We start from the raw sequence: 19893 nt of genomic DNA, 5'->3' as shown, positions 1-19893 counted from the left end.
CATTTATTAGCATGATTTAGAGTCACTGTCTGGGTGTCTCTGTGGAAATAAAAGGATAAATCACGAACACGAAATGTGCAGAACTGTTCAAGCGTGTGAAGAATGTAATGCGGATGTGCTGCAGGTAGTCCACCCCAACGAGATGTTGCTGAGATGAGGTGTTTCATTTAAACACATACTGTCATTGGCAGGAAACCTACCATCTAATAAGAAACGGATCTACCAACCTTGTTCTGGGTCCCAGTTCACTTGTTTTGTCGGGTTTTCTATTGGAAATTTCATCTTTGATTTGGATCCTTAGTAACCAAGGAGCGCAGGAAATAATATTCAGCACGAATCCCAAATCAAAAACTAAAGAAAGAAAATCAAGTCACGACGCATTTCGTGTCCATGTCGCTTTCCCGCAGCCTGGTTTTATTTGTGAGGAGCAATGAGCGCATCGACAAGCCGCATTGTCAGCCTCTCCAGTGGAAGAGGCTTCCCCCTCCTTTCTCACCCCGCCTTGCGTGAACGCAGTGTGTCACCGGAGTGTTCAGACAGGCTACTTCAGATGCCTCCGTTTGGTGCCGCACCACTCGGTGGTCCGAACCACATCCCGTGACGCACTGGAATAGTGGTCCGGTCCAACACAAACTGTCTTTACGCACGCCTCACACCAGCAGGATAAACGGGGGAGGATGCTCTCCTCCCTCCCATGCCCAGCCACGACTCCACCTGCATTCTCTGTAAAGCTGCTCTAAGCTGTACATCAGCTTTTTCTTACCAGCATGTTTATTAAGATCTATCTCTACGAGAACAGCTTACTCACTCTTATTTGTCCACAAAACAGGATCATCTTGTCTTCATTTGGGACCTGGGAGATGAACACATGGCGCACAGCGGCACCAAATCACCGGCAGACATACTATTACATCATTCACATGTGGAGGGCATGAATTATTAATGAATTTTGATAGATAAAAACAGGTAACCTTCTGTGACCCATCAAACCACCAATCTGTCGATAGTCCTGCGTGCTGTATAAAATACTCAGAGGCGTGGTTAGCCTGGAGGAAGAGCAGGTATTAAGTATGTTTATGTTGATATTTAATGAGTTTAAAATGATTTCAGTTCAAAAGAAATATGTTGTAGATGATTGACAGCTAAAAGTCTTTCAGTGATATCTCTACCTTGTTTGCACATATTGAGATTTACATTTTTTGCCCTTTCAGTTGAATTCATTATGCCTCCTCACTAAAGCTCCAACTCACAACTGCGATGTAGAAAATGCACTTTTCAGATTTTTATGTGTAAAACATTGTGAAATTTCTTTTACTGCACATTTCTGCTCTATTTTATGTCCGTTTATCACTAAAACATTCAAATGAAAGAAAAAAAAAAGAAAACTAATCAAACAATGTAAAAAGGCTCCAAGAGTTGTACAAATAATGTTGCAAGGCATCAAATTAATCTGCACATAACGGAACCAGATTAGAAACAAGTTAGCAGAAACTGTCCAAAAGAAAAACGTTTCCTAAAACAAGTTCTTCCTGTCAGAAAATGTTTTTCCAAATTAAAACATTGACTTTCCATTAATTTTCAATACAGAGATTACAGATTTTAACTTGCTGATAATCCCATAAATTTAACCAACAATGTTTGCAAGCAACTAAAGCTGCTATAGCTTGGATGATGGTTTATGATTTCACAAAAGCCTTGAATGGAACATGATATTAAAGATTTAGCATTTATATATACATCACATTCAAACTAAAAATGAAATGTTTAGTAAAATGAAGAAAATTTTGATAAACCCTCAGTTGAAGCAGCCCGTTTTGGATTTTTCTTCTCACAATTGTAATTCTCCAATAGTAGTAAATGACGCAAGGGGTTAAAAGGTCTGTGAGACAAAACAAGGAACACAGTGGGATTAAAACTATGATGCTGACAGAGTGTTCCCATGCCCAACACGTTCTCCCTCCAGTCTCACCTCTGCCCGGCCCTCGCTGTCAGACTGTCACAATGCCATGTTACCGTAAACGAGGCCAGGCGGGTCTCATCATAATGCTTGGATCTGTTTGCTTCGATTTTAAAAGGAGGCAGTTTAAATTAACACCATAAAATGTTTTTTTAGTTAAACTTTGAGTTTCTAAAATAAGTCAATTAACAATATGATACACTAACCTCTAGAATGTTATCTTTTGGTGAATCTCTCATAAAATACCACACAGTTTCCTAGAAAATACATCACAATCTGTTACTGTAAATGTAGACCTTATGGGTGTATCCTGCTGGTCACAGTAACTTACCTCATTGGTCTGAACTTGTACTAACATAGCGTATTTCTTCCTTAAAGCTATCCTCTGTTGTTGTTTTTTTCTCACACCTAATTATTTCAAATGAAGCAATTTTTAATTTCAGGTAAACGATAAATAAAAAATCCAGTTTTCAAACGATTATTATTATTTAGTAAAGGAAACAATACCATCTAAAGCAACCTAGCCTTATGTGGAAATAAATCTCCTACTTGTTTTCAGGAATTATGTGATTCAACACTTTTTCTTTGGAAAGCTGAGCTCAGTTTAACTAGCCACACTCAAGCCAGATACTCCAAAACCTGTAGAATAAAGAAAACCTATAAATAGAACCTGTCTGATAACATGAAGTATGAAAGATCTCAAAACACAACACATTATGTTACGATTTATAGAAATTCAAGAACAAAAAACAAAGTTATTACCATTGTTCAGTCTAGAAAGTAACAAAGGCATTTCTTGGAGTTTGGTACTCCAGAGAACCACAGTGAGAACCGTTAACTACAAATGGAGAAAACATGAACCAGTCTTCAACAATCTTCCCAGGAGCCACCACTCTACCAAAATTATCTTAAGAGACCCTCTACCACTCAGATGTCACAAAAAAACCCTGAACAACATCAAAAGGTCTGTCGGTCTCACGGCCTCAGGTAAGGTCAAGGGTCATGATTCAACAATAAGAAACAAAGACTGGGAAAAAATGGCCTCCATGGGAGAGTTGCAAGGCCAGAACCACTGCTGACCTAGAAGATCACAATCTTAAATTTACCAAAAAACTTGATGATCCTAAAGACTTTATGGAAAATATCTGGTGTAAAACTTACACAGCATTTTAGAAAAAGGAAATCATACCTACAGTAAAACATGGCGGTGGTAGTGGTGGTCTAGATGACTTGAGTTATGCAGCAGGATGGTGACACACCAGCGAGTCAAATGTCAAAGTCGGGAATGAAATCCAGTTAAGCTGTTGTGGCATGACCTTAAACATGCTATTCATGCTGGGAAACCCTCCAATGTGGCTGAATTAAAACAAAGCAGAATAGGTCAAAATTCATCTACAGTGATGTTAAAGACTCATTACCAGTTACCATGAACACTTGATGGCAGCTATTGCTGCCAAGAGAGGAAGAAACAGTTATTAGGTTTAGGGGCAAATATTTTTTCACAGCATTGTAGATCTACAGAATAGTTATGAAACATGTACATTTTCATGCAGTGAAATACATCAGATTTACAAAATTCCATGTAGTTCCAGTTAACATATGGTAATATTGGGTATTTTAGCATGGCAGCAGGGTATAGTACACTTGGTTTTCTGACTGTATTACTCCCTGTCGCCGCCTGCTGTGCAGTTGCCGCTATAACGACTAAAAAAGCCTCTGTTCAACGGATGCACTCTGCCGCCACCTGCTGCTTACAAAACCGAACTGCAGAACTGCACCACGACAACCTAACATTCAACGACACATTTCCAAACACAATATAAGACAGTCTCGGTAGGCTGTGGATCCTTTTCTTCGGGGACAGAGAAGCTGGTTAGAGTTTATATGAAGATCGTGATCATATACAGCTGTACGTCTGAGTATGCTATTTTTAATTGTTCAGTAACAAGTTTCCCCTTGCTGTAAATTCTCTTTTTTGTAAATGTTTGTTATAATATCTCACTTTTGTGTTAATTCTGCATGCTTCATGTAAATGGTAAATGACCTGAACTTATAGCACCTTTCCAGTCATACTGATCACTCAAACACTTTATAGCCACATTCACACACTGATACACATATCGGTAGGCAATTTAAAGGGTAAGTGCCTTGCCCAGGGGCGCATCTAAATCACTGAAAGCTGAAATCGAACCCACAACCCTCAGATTGCAAGACAACCACTCTTCTCCCTGAGCCAAGTTGCTCATGTGCCTGTCACTTTGCTGCTGTTGCACTGAAATTTCCCCACTGAGGGACACTTATTTCTTTTCTGAGCTAAATGGAGCCTAATCCAAGTCAATCCTGGAAGAAAAACTGATAGAGGTTGCATGAGATTTGAGACTGGGATGGATGTTTACCTTTTAGAAGGACAATGACCCTAAACAAACAGCCAGAGCTACAATGGGATGGTTTAGATCAAAGCATAATCATGTGTTTGAATGGCCCAGTCAAAGTTCAGACCTTTAATTTATTTGATAAATCTGAATTGAAAACCAATGTGCTCCACCAAATCTGACTGAGCTTCAGCTGTTTTGCAAAGAAGAATGAGTAAAAAATTTCAGTGAAGCGGTCCAAAGCTGGACGGAACAATCCCCAAAAAGACGAGCAGATGTAACTGCAGGAAAAGGTGGTTCTGCAAAGTGTTTGCTCATTGGGGCTGAATTCAAATGAAAACCACACTTTTTAGATGATTACCATTTTAATCTCTTTTCACAGTTATGGCCACTTTGTGTTTAACATTTGTTTCTGTGGTGTAAAGAAAGTGAATGAATGTGTTCAAGAGCTATAAATACTGTATCTGACTCGTTTTTCTGCATCATTTTTCACTTTCCTGTCAGGATTTTAACAAATATAATGAAATCTGCATCTGCTATGTATTCATAACTGAATATTGTTGTACCTTGTATATGAGTGCATGAGTCTCCATTTGTTTTATTATTATTGCTTATATTTAAAGTGTATCTGTGAGCTTCCATTTGTGTCACTTTGCTCCTGAGACATTAGAATTTCCTACTGAGGCACATATAAAGAATTATTCTATTCTATTCTATGGAAAGAACAGAAAATATGAATGACTTAAATATTTTACTAGATTTTTATTTCACACTTCACAATTTTACACTTTTTTGTTTAATTTAATTGCAGAAAAACACCGAGCCTCGTGTTTTTGTGAGTGGCATCATTGTTGTCTGTTGCTGCATTGGTTTGCCCACTAGATGAAGCCCTGCGTCAGATTTTTGCAGTGGGGCGTGAACATACGCGGGGCGTGTCACGCTGGAAACAAACACTAAAATAAAGATCACGTGTTGGCTCGAGTTTCTCTTTATTCCTTCAATATCTGAGAGAAATGCCGCCATCTTGTGGACAACAGAGATATGGCAAAAATACGAGAGCTTCCAGACTAAACCATTTACTCGACTAGCAGGAAGACAATTAGTGTGTAAATAGATTTTTAGGTAAAATCCTAATATATTTTAAGAACATAAAAATGTATGAAATAGTTGAAGAAATAATTGTGTGAGTGTTTTTGTAATGTCTGTTTCGTCCCCCGTCCTCTGAGTGAAAGTGGTCCGGTCCAGTAGTGAAGGCGAAGCTGAAAAAAAAAAAAAAAAAAAGAACGGTTTGTTTTCAAGGAGAAAAGACGCGTCGCTCACATTCACCCGCCGCTGCTGCGTCGTTTAAAAAGAAACGGTTTGGACATTTCTAGCTGCTCGGTGTTCTCCCAGCTCGCCATGGCTCTGTGCGGGGGTGTCGGAGCCATGGCTTTACCCAGCGAGCTCATCGTCCACATCTTCTCCTTTTTGTCCGACCGAGACAAGCTCCGGGCCTCGGCCGTGTGTTCCCGCTGGAGGGAGTGCCTGTTCTACCCGGCGCTGTGGACCGAGCTCAAACTGCGGATAGGTGGCGGTGACACCGGTGGCTGTAACGGCTCCAGCTCCGGCTCCGGTTCCGATGAGACGCCGAAGCTGGAGTTCCTCATGCGGAAGTTTGGCTCCTTCGTGCGGGAGCTGCAGCTAGAGCTGGCACCGGTGGAAGGAAACCTCAGCCCGCTGAGCAACGACCCGTCGGCCGGTAGGATGGAGCAGCTTCCCGGCGGTCAGGAGGGAGACCCGCAGCAGCTGTCGGAGCGATGGAGGGACGCCATGGCCACCTACTTGGACCAGGTGTTGTGTGTGTTCACCGCCATCCGAAACAATAGGTAACCTAAACCCCCGGCTGCAGAGAGATGTGCGCACATTTGTAATAAACCCGAAGGACTACCTGACATATTTGCTCGGGATTCAATATTTTGAGCTTTGCTGGAAATAAACTCTGGCTTTGGGAGTTACGTAATCATGTCAGGTCTTTGCAGTGAAGTTAGCTTCCGACTTGTAGCATGGTTAAAGGGTTATTTCTCTGTTTTCAAGTAATCAGGAATCATTTACATCCGCTTAATATTTAGATCAGTCAAACCTGAACTGGAATATCCTACACCGTCCTAAATATACAGTCTGTTCCATTCAGATTCATTAGACTCTTCTAACAAAACACCACTAAATCATTTTTAATGCATCACCAGACTGCATGCAGGGTTTGTTTTTAAGTGTCAATGAAAATCAGAGAAAGGTTGGGGGCAGATTTTCTTTGAGCATTAATGGGGATGATATGTTAATTCCTTTATTTTCTGAAAAAACGATTTCCTCTGTCAAGGGACAGGCACATTTTTCATTTGTAAGCATCTTGAGTTGGTTTGAATCTGAATCGATGGGTTAGAGCGTGAAGAACAGCAGAAATATGGTGAAAACCTGATTAGTCCATCTATAATTTCTATGCTTTTCAACACAGCACCTAAACTGGTCAAACACGGGCCCAATTATTTCACAGATTCTTTAAAATATAGTTTGATTTGTGAAAAGCTGATTATAATGCTTTTTCTAAGATTGGAAATGAAATCCCATTTCACTTCTTACTCCCATTTATTTCTAGGGATTAAGGTGTCCGAATAGCAGGGATGGAGAATCCAGGTCCAGAAAGTAAAAAGCCTGTACAGAGATTAGTCCCAACCATTTAAATTTCTATCTCCACAACATAGACAGGGACTAATCACCTGGTTAAGTGAACAGGATGAAGGAAAACTAGGCAGTGTTTTTACTTTCTGAATCAGAATCAGAAAAGCTTTATTGACAAGTACGTTTTTGGACATACAAGGAATTTGTTTTGGCGTAGTCGCTGCAATACAGTACAAATGAAACAGTATAAACATATCTACAATATAATATAAATATATGTGCACAGTTTTAAGTGAGTGAGAGTAATTATAGAGCAGTATAAGATGGACCTGGACCTGGATTCTCCATCCCTGAAGAATAGTTTCTTTTGATCGGGGAAAGTCGGGATGTAAATGACTTTACATCCAATAAATATTGAGATTTCTACAAGAGGCCACTTGGAAATCCATGAATAGGAGCTAAATATTCATATTCCTAAATGTTAATGTTTTCTCAGTTAAGGTATTTTTAATAACATAATAATCACTGTACCGTCCAGATGGAAGTGTTCATTTATATTACATTTGTTGTGACTTTAACTATTGGTATTCAGCGTAAAAGGTCAAATATTTCTCAACATGTCCATTAATATATTTGAAATGGGCTCTTTGGAAACTTCTCAGATACGGCCAGGGTTTCCAACCTCCCCGTCAGTCCAGGTTTCATGCATTCTAGATTTTAGAACCAGAGATAATCTAGATCCAGATACTTTAGTAAAGCTGTGAATCAGACACCAACTTCAGCATTGTTCTTTGCAGTAGAGCTAAGAGCCAGCCTGCATCTGCAGACATATTTAATTTCTCAGCAGTCCTGCCACTGCTTGGTCTGTCTGTGTGAACAGTTCTGTTTGTTTTTGGGGTCAGTGTGAGGTCAAAGGCTCGTCTGAAAACCAGCACATACAAAGCAGCGCTGCAGGGAGCTTTTGTTGTCTCTGACCTGCTGATGTCAGCACTGAGACAAACACACATTTACACTTTATGTAGACATATTTAGATTGATGTGCTGTTGCAAACTGTACGTTATAAGCCTCCCTGGACATTTTATGTAAATGATCTGGATAAATTATATCTATTCTCCTTTTGATGACAACACCTTCTCCTACGTTCTGTTTTAGGCTCCGCAGTCCTTTCTAGCACCGACAAGGCCCCCATTCAGAGGTTTTTACTTTGTCTAAGTTGTGCTAACGTCTGTCCTGCTGCATGCATTTGTTTTTTTTTAAAAAGTAGCTTCATTTAGCGGTTTCTGTTTTGGATGTGTTCATTGATCAGCACCGCACCTTTGAAATGTCAGAAGCTTGTTCTGATGCTGTGTTTATCTAAACTTTAAATAGATTACTGGATGATATGCTACGGTTGAACGGCCTATTTAAAGTATTTGTTCTACATTAAGCTTGGTGATCAAACCCATTTACCTTACAGGTATCATCTAAAGAGGCGTCAGTTAGGCTTTCCTTGCTGATGCCAACTTCTGTTTTCTCTGATCTGCCCGTCTTGATTTTGACTAATTAGGACTTTTTATTCTTTTTTTTTTTTTTTAAAGAATAAAAAGTTCTTTTTAAAAAGGACTTTTTATTCTAAGAACTTTAATGAATTAAAGAGAATAATGTGCTGCAGGTTCTAGTTTTAAATCCAACAGAAAATCCATGAATTACAGGATATTCCCGTTTATTAACCAGAACACAGGGCTGCACGGTGGCACAGTTGGTAGAACTTTTGCCTTTCAGCAAGAAGGTCTTGGGTTCAACCATCTTTCTGCATGGAGTCTTTCTCCCTGTGCATGCAGTGAGTTCTCACCGGGTACTCCAGCTTCCTCCCACAGTCCAAAAACACCACCTTTAGGTACATTGGTCTCTCTAAATTGCCCTGAATGAGTGTGTGCTTGGTTGTTTGTTCTGTACGTCTCTGTGTTGCCCTGAGATGGACTGGTGTTCTGTCCAGGGTGACCCCGCCTCTCACCCGTAGACTGCTGGAGATAGACACCAGCTCCCCTGCGACCCACTGTGAAATAAGCGGTAAAGAAGATGAATGAATGAATACCTACCCCAAGCTTTTATCAGATTTATACTAACTTTAATGAACTAATAAAAGTCCATTAAAGTTCAGGTTATATGTTGATGCATTTATGGATCAAAGTGCTGGTTTGATGCATTGGATAAATAGGGTGAGAAAAGCAGATTTTCAGTATTTGACCTGTTGACCTCTGATAAGATGTGACTGAGGAAGACAAATGGCTGGTTCGGATCTCTGGCTTGATGATTGGTGCATCTTGTATCTAGACAGGTTCCTGCTCCTTTCTGGTTTCATTATAGAGAAATCAAAAGCTCAGGTGGCAGCTGTTGCTCAGGAAGTGGGGGCTTTAAACACAATGCATGCTTTACCTTGTGGGTTGACCTCTTGTCATGACGGAACATGACATGTTCACTGATCTTGCAGACATTACCATGGGAGATGCAAACATTGTGTTTAGGTGAATGGACTGAACCTGACAATAAGAACAGGAAGAAGCACAAACTGCTGGAATATAACTTGATTTATTTCAGGTTGCAGGAAATGAAGCCACAATGACAGCAGTGCACACGTCTGTATTAGCCGGCATTACTGTGTAGTTTAACTCTAAATGTCAATGTTGCATCTTGCTATTGTTGAATTTTTTTAACAATCTAAAGCATATTTTTTCTCCACCTGGATCGAGTCCAGGCCCACAGAACAAACCCAGGGATAAACCTGTCCACTCCCACCTGTAAATAATACCAAGTCCTGGTGTTTTCCCATCCACATGACAGGGTATTTTTGTCGTCTTCTTCTCCAGAAACCTGCAGAAGCTGAGCCTGTATGGAGACACCTTTATCCTGCAGCAGGAGGGACTGTTGGACAGCTCCAACCTGCATCAGATCCACCAGGGGGACAAGAAGATCAACGAGTAAGAAAGCAGTTAGTAACATCTGAATGTTAGTAGCTAGTGTCTTGTGCATCGTTTTAATGTCCCAACAAAAACGTAATACAGTCTTAGGGACAAGAATGTTGTCATAATTGTGGATACACTCATATAAATAACTAAGTACACCCAGTTTGTGCAGGTGCTCAAACTAAAGCTGATCACTAAGTTCAGTGGATGGTGGAGCTGGAAATCTCTCGTTGAATCAAACAGCAGCATGTTATTTAAGGAAACAGGATGTTGGCAGTATGGGTCAGAAATCACTGGATAGTTTTAACTTTGGAGGTTTTATTGGATTTGAAGTAATTCTGGTCAAGTGAACTACAGCTAACTCTCATCTCTCTTCTCCTCCAGAATCCAGCAGTTATTCATGGAGCTGCTGTCAAACAGCCGGCAGCTCCGGTGGTTGTCCTGTAGCTTCATGCTGGGCCTGGTGACTCCCTGCTCCTTAGCCTGCCTGTCGAATCCTTCAGCTGAGACGCTGCAGCACCTCAGCTTACTCGACCACCAGCTCGGTCTGTATTTATTTTTGTTTGATAGATAATGAGCAGCTGAAGCAGTGTCTGAGCTGCGTTTTTAACCATTCAACCTTCCTCCCCAGGCCCCCTCATCTCACCATCAGAGCTGGATCGACTTTCCAACCTTCATTCTCTGGCTCTGGATTTTTCTGACTTTACACCCGAGCTCTGTGGTTTGCTGGCATCTCCACGACGAGCTCCACTCCATCGCCTCTCCCTGCTGCTCAATGGCGCCGCCCTGGAGTTCAAACCATTAGAAGGCACAGCCAAAGAGGACGACTGGAAGGCGCTGGTAACTTAACTGTGTTGCAGCTGTTTCCCTGTAAACACTGAACAGTACCCATAAGGTTTCCCTGATCCTCCCCAGGTCCGCGTTAGCGCCAACTTGCGAGTGTACATCATGGCTCTGGAGGTGGACAGCTCAGAGCTCCTCAGGGTCCTAAAGCCGAGCCTTCCTCTAGAGCGCCTCCACCTGGACAGTTACAGCACGCTGGCGACCGACGCCACCCTGGAGCTCATCTCCCAGCAGTACAACAAAACCCTCACTCACTTCCTGCTCCTGAGGGACGGCCCCGGCTTCCCCGACCTCAGCGTCAACCGCAACGAAGACCCACTGGTCCTGCTGGCGTGGAGGTGTACCCAGCTGGCTGTACTGGTGATACATGGTGAGTCCATTGACATCAACAATCCAGCTGCAAGTATAGCCCTGCTCAGAATGTGGCTTTAATCTCAATCAGTGAAGACAAATGTCTCAATATTTAAGCGGTTTTAAGGTTTAGAACATCAACACCATGGATGGATGTTTACAGTATCATTTCGGACCGCTGTAAGTCTGGCCAGACTTCAGTTCTGGACACTTACCAGGTCATTTCAACACTTTGATTCATCCTTCCTATCAAGTCACTGTGTTGCTGATTTGGATGTCCTCTTGAACACAGTGATGCTGAAAAACACCTTAAAGTTTTGGACCGAAACCGGCTGTTATTCAGAACTGTTCACATTTCTTCCACCTCAACAAGAACCCCACATCACTATGCTACCGCTGCCATGTTTCGCTGTGTGTTGTTCTGCTGGTGTGGTGTTGTTTTTGAAGCCAGTTTGGCTTCATCAGACCATAAGAAGGGTTGAGAGATTCTGCCTCCAGGCTTATGGAGAACAGACCTGATATTGTTTCCACATGTAGAACAAAACAGCTGGACGTTCCTGCAGCTCCTTCGGTGATGCTGTCAGTCAGCATCTTTGTAATCTCCCTGGCCAGTTGCAGACTTGTCTTTTAACCACTTTTGGAGAAATGTCCAGTTTTTGTCCAAGTTGTCCTACATTTTGGTCCAGTTATTGATGACCGTCTTTACTGCGCCATGTTGTAAATGATGCTGTGATCTTTTTGTAGCCTTCTCCTGACTGCTACCTTTGTACAGGGTGATCAGTTTGGTCTACTGGAAGCGATGGCTTCAGTTAAAGGATGCCGGTGCTGAGCTTTATTCCAGGTTCATCAGGTTCATTAGAGAATGACTGCAGGTGTGAACTGAAGAACACTGAATGCTAAAACTGAATCAAAATAAATAAATAATGCTTTTTCAGTCATACCAACCACAGATTCTACACTAGAGCCACGTTTATCCAGATTGGTAGACAATGTGGGGTAAACTGCCTTGCCCAAGGGTACATATGTATGTAGAGGGAGCTAAAATTGAAACCAAAGCTTTCTGTTTGCAAGACAACTGCTCTTCTCACCAAGGCACAGTCACCCCAAAGTCTCAGTTAAAGGGTTTTATCACAACGTCTTCATTTTACTGTGGGGTTAAATGTGGTAAACGTCTTGAAATGATTTGTCATGGTCCGGTAAATCGTGTTTTTTCTAAGAACAGGCTGGGATCTTTTTTTCTGGAAAACTTGGGCCTAAAATGTGCAGAAACCCCGTGTGTGTCTCAGATGTACAACTGGTTCTAGATGTTTCCTGATGCATCTTCAGTGTTCATTCTTATTATCCAGCTGCCTGACCTCCTCTCTGTCGCTGCAGGTTACACTGTGTGGTCCCACAACCTGGTGGCCATCTCCCGACTCCGCGGCTCGAGTCTCCGCATCCTCACCGTCTCAGAGGAGAGCATCTACTTCGACCCAGACCAGTCCCGGTACGTGGAGGGAGACCCCGTCCACTGCCTGGTGAAGGATGTGTCGCTTGGCCTCGGCCGTGTCTGGCACCCCTGCCTGGACTCCAGCGTTGTTCTATCTGAACCCACCCAACACTTCCACTGCGAGCTGCACGCCTTCAGCACGGGCATGTAGGCGGTGTGTGTGTGGGGGGGGGTTGACGCTGGCGCAGACCAGACCAGGTGGAGGGACGGCAGACCTGAGTAAAACCATGCAGAGCTCACATTTACCGGATTTTTATTTTAGTTTTTATTTTTGATCATCAAGTTTGACTCACTCTTTTTTTAAATTTGGAACAAATTCCTGCATAAAACCAGATTTTTAACAAGTCTGCTATAATGACCTGGCCCAGTCTGGTCTGATCTTGGCCACAGTTGGATCAGCACTCCATCCATCACTTTAAGAACCTGTGTGATGTAACTCTGATTCCAGTTTTTCTTTGCCTTTTCTCCTCTGTGTGTGATCTGTTCATTTCCTTCGTGGTGGCTGTCCTTCATGTGTGTTTAAACGCAGATTCATTGTAATCCTGCTCATAGACGGAACCAGAACCAGCAGGTTGAGTGATGGAGCGATGGCTGTTGCACAGTTGCTTTTCGTTTCAGGATCCTTCGGCAGCAGGGTGGGAGGTTTGTTTTGTATTAAGGATGATCTGATTGGTTGTTATTGTGTTATTTTGGCATTTTAAGGTAAAAAAGTCATTTATTAGGGGATCTGAGCTGCTGATGGTGTTATGGAGAGGTTTGTTACACTTCCCACTCTGCTCACTTCCTAGTGAGCCTCCAACTGATATCAGAGCCAAATGTATCTGGTTTCGACTGATTCGAAATCTTTGGTGTTCTTAAAACACTTCTCTTGTTCTGCTTCCTTATTTTAAGCTTGATAACCTGCTGACCTGGAGGCATCAGAAGATCCCTAAGAACTAAAAGCTCTTGCATTGTTCTGCAGTTTGATTTGTTTCATTGACGGCATGTAAAACAGTTCGGACCTGCTTCCAGCCTCACCTAGAGGCCGTGCCGAAGCTGCAGGGAAGGAAAAAGTGAAATGCTGAATATAAAAATGAGTTTTAGCTTCATGCATGACAACCGAGATTCCTTCCTTTATTTTTTTATTTAACCTACAGCACAATAAGGGTTCAGGTTGTGTCACCTCAGGTAGGCTTTTAGCATCACTCTGACCAAGATGTTGAGTGGGATGTGCAAAACAATCAGTTTCTTTGCCTTGGAAACAGCTCCACTTTCTCCAGTTTGAATTGTTCTAGATGATGTTGTGTCTATTTGGACCCTCTGACCCGCCGCGCTTTGAGGGTGAGCGAACCTAATCATACATTTGTTTTCAACGATTAAGGTTGACGAAAGCTAAAGAAGGATGAGACTCAGGTGCTCTTTGAACTTCGTCTGTTTGTCTGTGCTCTCCACGATGGGATGAGTTTGGATCTTCTATTACAAAGTGTGCTAAGAGGCGATTTAGGGTACCAGACAACAGCATCAGCTCAGACTACAGAGATCCGCATTAAGGTCTGGAGTCTCTGAATTATGTTTTCTTCCCTTCCAGCACTTTTCTGCTGCAGAAAAAAAAACGGTCCCAGCAACCGGGCCTTGATGACCATGTTTAAAAGAACCTCGAGAATCTGCACCATCCTCAGTTTGTATCTGAAGAGAGACCGCTCTCTGGTACAGAGAATTTCTGTTTCAGACTGAATGAAGCGATGCACATCCTGAAAACACCCAGAGAGAGCTCAGTTTGGTCTTTTTCTGCAGCTCTGTAAGCTGTTGGAAAGTTTGGCTTGTGCTCTGATATCTGCTGGTTAAAAACAGGTCAGATATCAGCATTTTCTCCTGTTTTTAGTTGAATGTAATCTCTGGTTTGTAAAAAGCAGATTTTTACAGACTTTACTTTCACTTCCTGCTGTGCTTACAGTCCCGTCTCCTCAGACAGGAAAGATTTAGTAGAAGTTGTTTCTGTTGTCATTAACCGTGAAGGTAAGACAGCGCCAGTATTTAAATAAAGCCACGCTCTGCGTCCCTCGACCAGTTGGGGGACAAACACGGTGGATCACAGAGTATTTTCAAAGCTTGACTGAGGAAAATGACTGGAGTTCGTGGTTCCTCTGCGTGTTGAGCCATTGGGTAGGTTCTGGAGTCTCCCTTCGTCCAGAGCTTGGTTCTCTGGTTTTGGATTAGATGTTAGTTGTTGCAGTTTTTTTGCTTTTAGGGAAGCAGTGTTACAAACTGATGCAGCTGTTCTGCACTGCTGTGTGCCTGTAGTGTTTGTTTTTAATGGTTTTCTGTAGAATGTTCTCATGCATCCAGTAGAAGTGTGTGTTTTTTATTTGATGCCTGTCTGAGAGAAGATCTGTGTGTGTATTTGATGAAGGCAGAGAGACTGTAACTTGTGAAACGGGGACAGGAATGGTTTGCTCTCAGGGTGCAGAAGAGAAACTGAAACTATCTCAGGCCTCCTGCTCGTTTGTGTGAATTATTACGGAGCCACCGGATCCAGTTCTACTCTACTGGGGTTTTTTTTGTTTTTCTTTGAAGGTGCCAAAGACCACAGTGGAACAAAATTCTGAAGTGCCCATCCACACACACACAGAGCCAGTATTGCTTCCTTGTGGTGTTTTCCTCATTGTCCTCCACCCTGGAAGGTGTCGGCAGTCTTGTTCTTGTTCTTAGAGGGGAAAACAAACCAAAGCAGAGCTTGTAAGTAAAGATGTTGCCAGAACTTTAGCATGGCTCAGTTGTTACCTCTGATTGGTACTCAGGGTCTGTGATATGTGTCACCAAGTGATGGGAGATCTCGCAGATGTTCTGACCGCTCACAGTTGTCTTCTCTCTGATGATTGCCCGTTTCTCTGTGAGGAGCGAGGGAATGTGAAGCATGAGGAGGGCCGAGAGAGCTTACTTCCAAATCAGAGCACGGCGAGGACTCTACACATCTTTGGATGCTTCCAGAGGTTACTCTGTCACTGATGGCAGCTCCGTGACCTTGAGAAAAGGCTGGCTCACCAAGTGATCCGCATCCTGCCTTTTTCTAGGTCTTTGAAGCTGTAAACCTATTTTTGCTGCTAGGAAGAGAACATTCCACATGGAGGAGGGGTTTGCTCTGCCATCTGACTTGCAAAGCTTCTTATGTTAACACAGCTCTAGTGTGCATAGAAAGTAATATCTATAAACATATGTTCTATATATTGTTTTTACCCAGAGTTGTGTGTTTGTGCGGAGGTTGGGATTTGCAGCAGAGTGAAGGTGTGGCGCTGTTCAGAGATGATGCTGTAGAGGGTCACCGGACGTTTCCGCAACACAAACCTTTTACTCCATTAAATCAGCTGGTTTTACATCTTGAACCAGACAGGTTAGAGTCATGGGTTGAATTTTTAATGTTAAACTGTGATCTACTCTGTAAGCAGCTACATTTACAGAAATGACTCCAGGAGTTATTTAGGCGATTATAACCAGCAGTTACTGGTCAGTCTGCTCTCTGCACATAGTTGTTCTTCCTGGTCCCTTTCATGGTGTTATCCTGGCAGATATCATGTGGGACGTGATGTGGTCCAATGAGGAACTGAATCCACAGAGCTGGTCTTTACTTCTCTCCATCTAAGACCGTTGGTCGGCCTGTTGCAAAGCTGGAAACATGCAGAGACCCGCGTGTCTGTCTGTCTGTCTGTTAGACCAATACTGAACTCTGTGAGGTTATCTTAGTACCAAAGTAGCAGACTGCGTCAGATCAGCAGGCAACCATCAGCAACTTGATGAGAACTCAAGGTTTTTAATCCTGACACAAAGTTTATCATCTCTCCATCGAATAGTTCTTTTCTTTTAATGCTAAAATCTGCGTCGCAGGTCTGAATGAGCGTGCAGAGAGCTGGACTCATGCAGGAATGTAAATCTGATTATCGCCCTGAGAAAAAGACTGGATGTGCTGCAGAGGTGCCACTCATAGCTCACACTAAAACAGTTTTCCTGCCAGTTTGTGATGAAGACCTCTGCATCATTTGATGCTTTTGGAGTAAAAACTTGTGCCTGCTGCTATGTAGACATGTTTTAAATCGTGCCAGTGGCTTTGATGAGGCTCCTCTGTATATTAAAGGAACTGACAGACCTTCGTGTTCAGTGGATATGCAGATATACTCGTTCAGATCTGTTTCTGGCTGCTAAACAAAGTCCTTCTTGTCGACTGTGGAGAGCCAAACATCCTGATTAGCCAGGCAGGCCTGCTGCCCAGTCCAGCCTCTCAACTATGCAAGAGGAATGCATATAATCTCTTTATTTTTCTGTTTTTATATTTGCTTTTTCATTCTCTCACAGTCACATAGAAACAGAAGATGTAAACTGAGAAGTTGCAGTGACAATGCCTGGCCTTATGATGATGATGATTCGTGAGATCTTGTAATCATTTTAGATCTTTTGAATTCTGGTCAGCCGGCCCAGCAGCGGTGACAGCGGGTCACACTTGGTCTCCGTGAGACCGGCTAGACGGGCCCCAATGATATCGTGGTACGAATGTTGTGCATTTGTTTAAAATCAGGACAGTTTGCAATAACAGCAGTCTTACAAGTGGCCACAAAGGGGCACGAGGAGTGCTGACGGCGCCCGGCTGCGTCTTTAGAAAACCATAGAGGAAGAAATAGAAACTATATAAAAAGATAAATATAGATATATATATAAACACACACAAACTCACACAGTGCATATTTGTAAAGGTATCAACAACGCATCATGGTGTTCTACTCTTATGCAACACTTGTCTGGGTTCAGTTTATGAACATGAAGTTTATTCTAAAACCACAGAGAGTTTGCAAACCAGACGCAATGTTGTTGTGTTCTTTGTTTTTATTTTTGCAGAAATGGTTTTACCTTGCTCCTGAAAACTCCCACTTAATGTTCCTGTGTGACTGTTTGCTGATGTAAGCGCTTGGTTTGCCAGACTTCCCCCAAAACACAGCTGGATAAACTTCACACACCAAATAAACCTGATTCTTCTGAAATCTGCACACAGCTTCAGAGACAACAAGGAGCTCTAACAAAGCATGTCCTTAACAGGAAATCCTATCTGATAATTGCAGCTTATTTCAAATCTTCCCAGCTGGGTTTTTGGGAGTAGTCTGCAGGAAAAGATCTCTCTCCTTCTAAGAGGATGGGATTTTATTGAGAATGGTGTTGATTCATGTTCTTGTTGGAGAGATAAGAGGGTGGACAGCATCAGACACCTCCACTGAGAACTTCTGAACTGACCTGAATGAACCGAAATTGTAGGGTCAACCTGCCGACTGTCGATTGGAAATGATGCTGAATAAATGCTTCTCTTCTTTTAGTCAGTGAATAAATACATTAAAAAGTTGTTTTGTACTGTTTTCTTTTACCCTCAAAAGAAATAGAAAAGTTTCAGGATTTCAGATCAATTCAGTTTATTACTCTGCAGCTTTGATTCACAGCTGATGTCATCTGTTACTCTACGAAACTCACAGATCCAATCATTTAAACAAATTCAGTTTCTTTTACCTACACTCAGCTCAATGACCACTTCAATCAGCCAATCCCTTAAAGTCAAATCAAAGATGAATTGTTGAAGTTAAAACAGCAGAATGAGGAAGAAAGGGGAATGGATTCATCGGACCATACATTGCCTAGTCCGATGAATCTCCACTTCAAGAGCTACATTCAGATGACTGGGTCAGAATTTGGTGGAAACAACATGAAACTATGAATCCATACTGCCTTGTATCAGCTCCTTTCAATACTTCAAGATGGTGTGGGGGATATTTTCTTTTTGGGTCCTTTCATACAATTGAGCCTCATTTAACCACCGCATCCTACCTATGTCTTATTGCTCACCATCTCCATCCCTTTAGGTCAAGTCAAGTTTATTTATTTAGCGCTTTTCAGCAACAAGGCCCTCAAGGCGCTGTACATGAGGAAAAACATTACAATGATACAGAAAATCAAACAACAGAGATAATAAAACAAATAACATTAGAACGATGGGTAAGAAAACAAAAGAAAAATGGACTGAAAACTTTAATAATGTTTAGATGGCCCAGTCAAAGGCCACTCTTAAACAAATAAGTTTTTAATCTTGATTTAAAGCAACTTAGGGTTTCAGCATTTCTACAGTTTTCTGGGAGTTTATTCCAGATTAGTGGAGCATAAGAACTAAAAGCTGCTTCTCCATGTTTGGTTCTGGTTCTGGTTCTGCAGAGTAGATTTGAGCCAGAAGACCTGAGAGGTCTGGGTGGTTGATACACTGACAACAAGTCTGTAATGTATTTTGGTGCTAAGCCATTCAGTGATTTATAGACTAACAGAAGTATTTTAAACTCTATTCTCTGAGCTACAGGGAACCAGTGTAGGGACTTTAGAACCGGGTCGATGTGCTCCACTTTCTTAGTTCTAGTGAGGACGCAGGCAGCAGCGTTCTGGATCAACTGCAGCTGTCTGATCCACTTTTTAGGCAGACCTGTGAAGACACTGTTGCAGTCATCAATTCTACTAAAGATGAATGCATGAATTAGTTTTTCAAGGTCCTGCTGAGACATTAGTCCTTTAATCCTGGAGATGTTCTTTAGGTGATAGAAGGCCGACCTTGTTACTGTCTTTATGTGCCTCTGAAGGTTCAGGTCTGAGTCCATCACTACACCCAGGTTTCCAGCCTGACTGCTGGTTTCTAGCTGTATTAACTGAAGCTGTGTGCTAACTTTTAAACGCTCTTCCTTTGGTCCAAAGATTATTATTTTAGTTTTGTTTTGATTCAGTTGAAGATAATTTAGGCCCATCCATGCATTGATTTCTTCTCAGCATTTACCCAGCGCTTGAATGGGTTCATGGTCACCTGGTGACATCGTAACGTATAGCTGTGTGTCGTCTGCATAGTTATGATAACTTACGTTGTTGTTTATTAAAATCTGAGTTAGGGGGAGCATGTAGATATTGAATAGGAGGGGCCCCAAGATGGATCCTTGGGGAACGCCACATGTGATTTTTGTGTCTCTGATGTAAAGTTACCTACTGACACAAAAAAGTCCCTGTTCTTCAAGTAGGATTTAAACCAGTTGAGTGCTGTACCAGAAAGGCCGACCCAGTTTTCCAGGCGCTCTAATAAAATGGAGTGATCAACAGTGTCGAATGCTGCACTAAGGTCCAATAATACCAGCACTGTGGTTCTTCCACAGTCTGCATTTATACGGATGTCATTGAACACCTTGACAAGAGCAGTCTCTGTACTGTGGTGAGCAGGAAGCCTGACTGGAAGACATCGAAGCGGTTGGTCG

The 19893-nt window shown here is 42.2% G+C and overlaps 2 protein-coding genes across 2 annotated transcripts in view; one reads left to right on the top strand and one right to left on the bottom strand.

Annotated features, from left to right (window-relative positions):
- LOC124884938 (potassium channel subfamily K member 10-like) overlaps positions 1-733 on the bottom strand; it is a 40492-nt gene extending 39759 nt beyond the window's left edge. Inside the window, exon 1 of the mRNA XM_047393001.1 lies at positions 228-733. Coding sequence (XP_047248957.1) covers positions 228-282 — 55 coding nt within the window. The 5' untranslated portion in view covers positions 283-733. The remainder of the gene's footprint in view (positions 1-227) is intronic.
- A 4584-nt stretch (positions 734-5317) lies between these two features.
- Positions 5318-17966, top strand: LOC124855357 (F-box only protein 33). Its single transcript, XM_047345139.1, has 6 exons — positions 5318-6194; positions 9832-9942; positions 10312-10472; positions 10559-10767; positions 10843-11140; positions 12496-17966. Exons 1-6 carry the CDS (start codon positions 5728-5730, stop codon positions 12759-12761), a joined length of 1512 nt encoding a protein of 503 aa, XP_047201095.1. The 5' UTR covers positions 5318-5727; the 3' UTR covers positions 12762-17966.
- Positions 17967-19893: the final 1927 nt, after the last annotated feature.

Source organism: Girardinichthys multiradiatus, chromosome 19 (assembly GCF_021462225.1).
Source record: "Girardinichthys multiradiatus isolate DD_20200921_A chromosome 19, DD_fGirMul_XY1, whole genome shotgun sequence".
In the NCBI taxonomy this organism is placed as follows: domain Eukaryota; kingdom Metazoa; phylum Chordata; class Actinopteri; order Cyprinodontiformes; family Goodeidae; genus Girardinichthys; species Girardinichthys multiradiatus.
Note: the sequence above shows the minus strand (reverse complement) of the source record. Positions and strands in the feature narration are given on the sequence as shown.

Coding starts and splice junctions, on each gene's coding strand:
- LOC124855357 (XM_047345139.1), top strand. CDS start 5,728: ATGGCTCTGTGCGGGGGTGTCGGAGCCATGGCTTTACCCAGCGAGCTC. Junction 9,943..10,311: donor GGGGACAAGAAGATCAACGA/GTAAGAAAGCAG, acceptor CTTCTCCTCCAG/AATCCAGCAGTTATTCATGG. Junction 11,141..12,495: donor GGCTGTACTGGTGATACATG/GTGAGTCCATTG, acceptor CTGTCGCTGCAG/GTTACACTGTGTGGTCCCAC.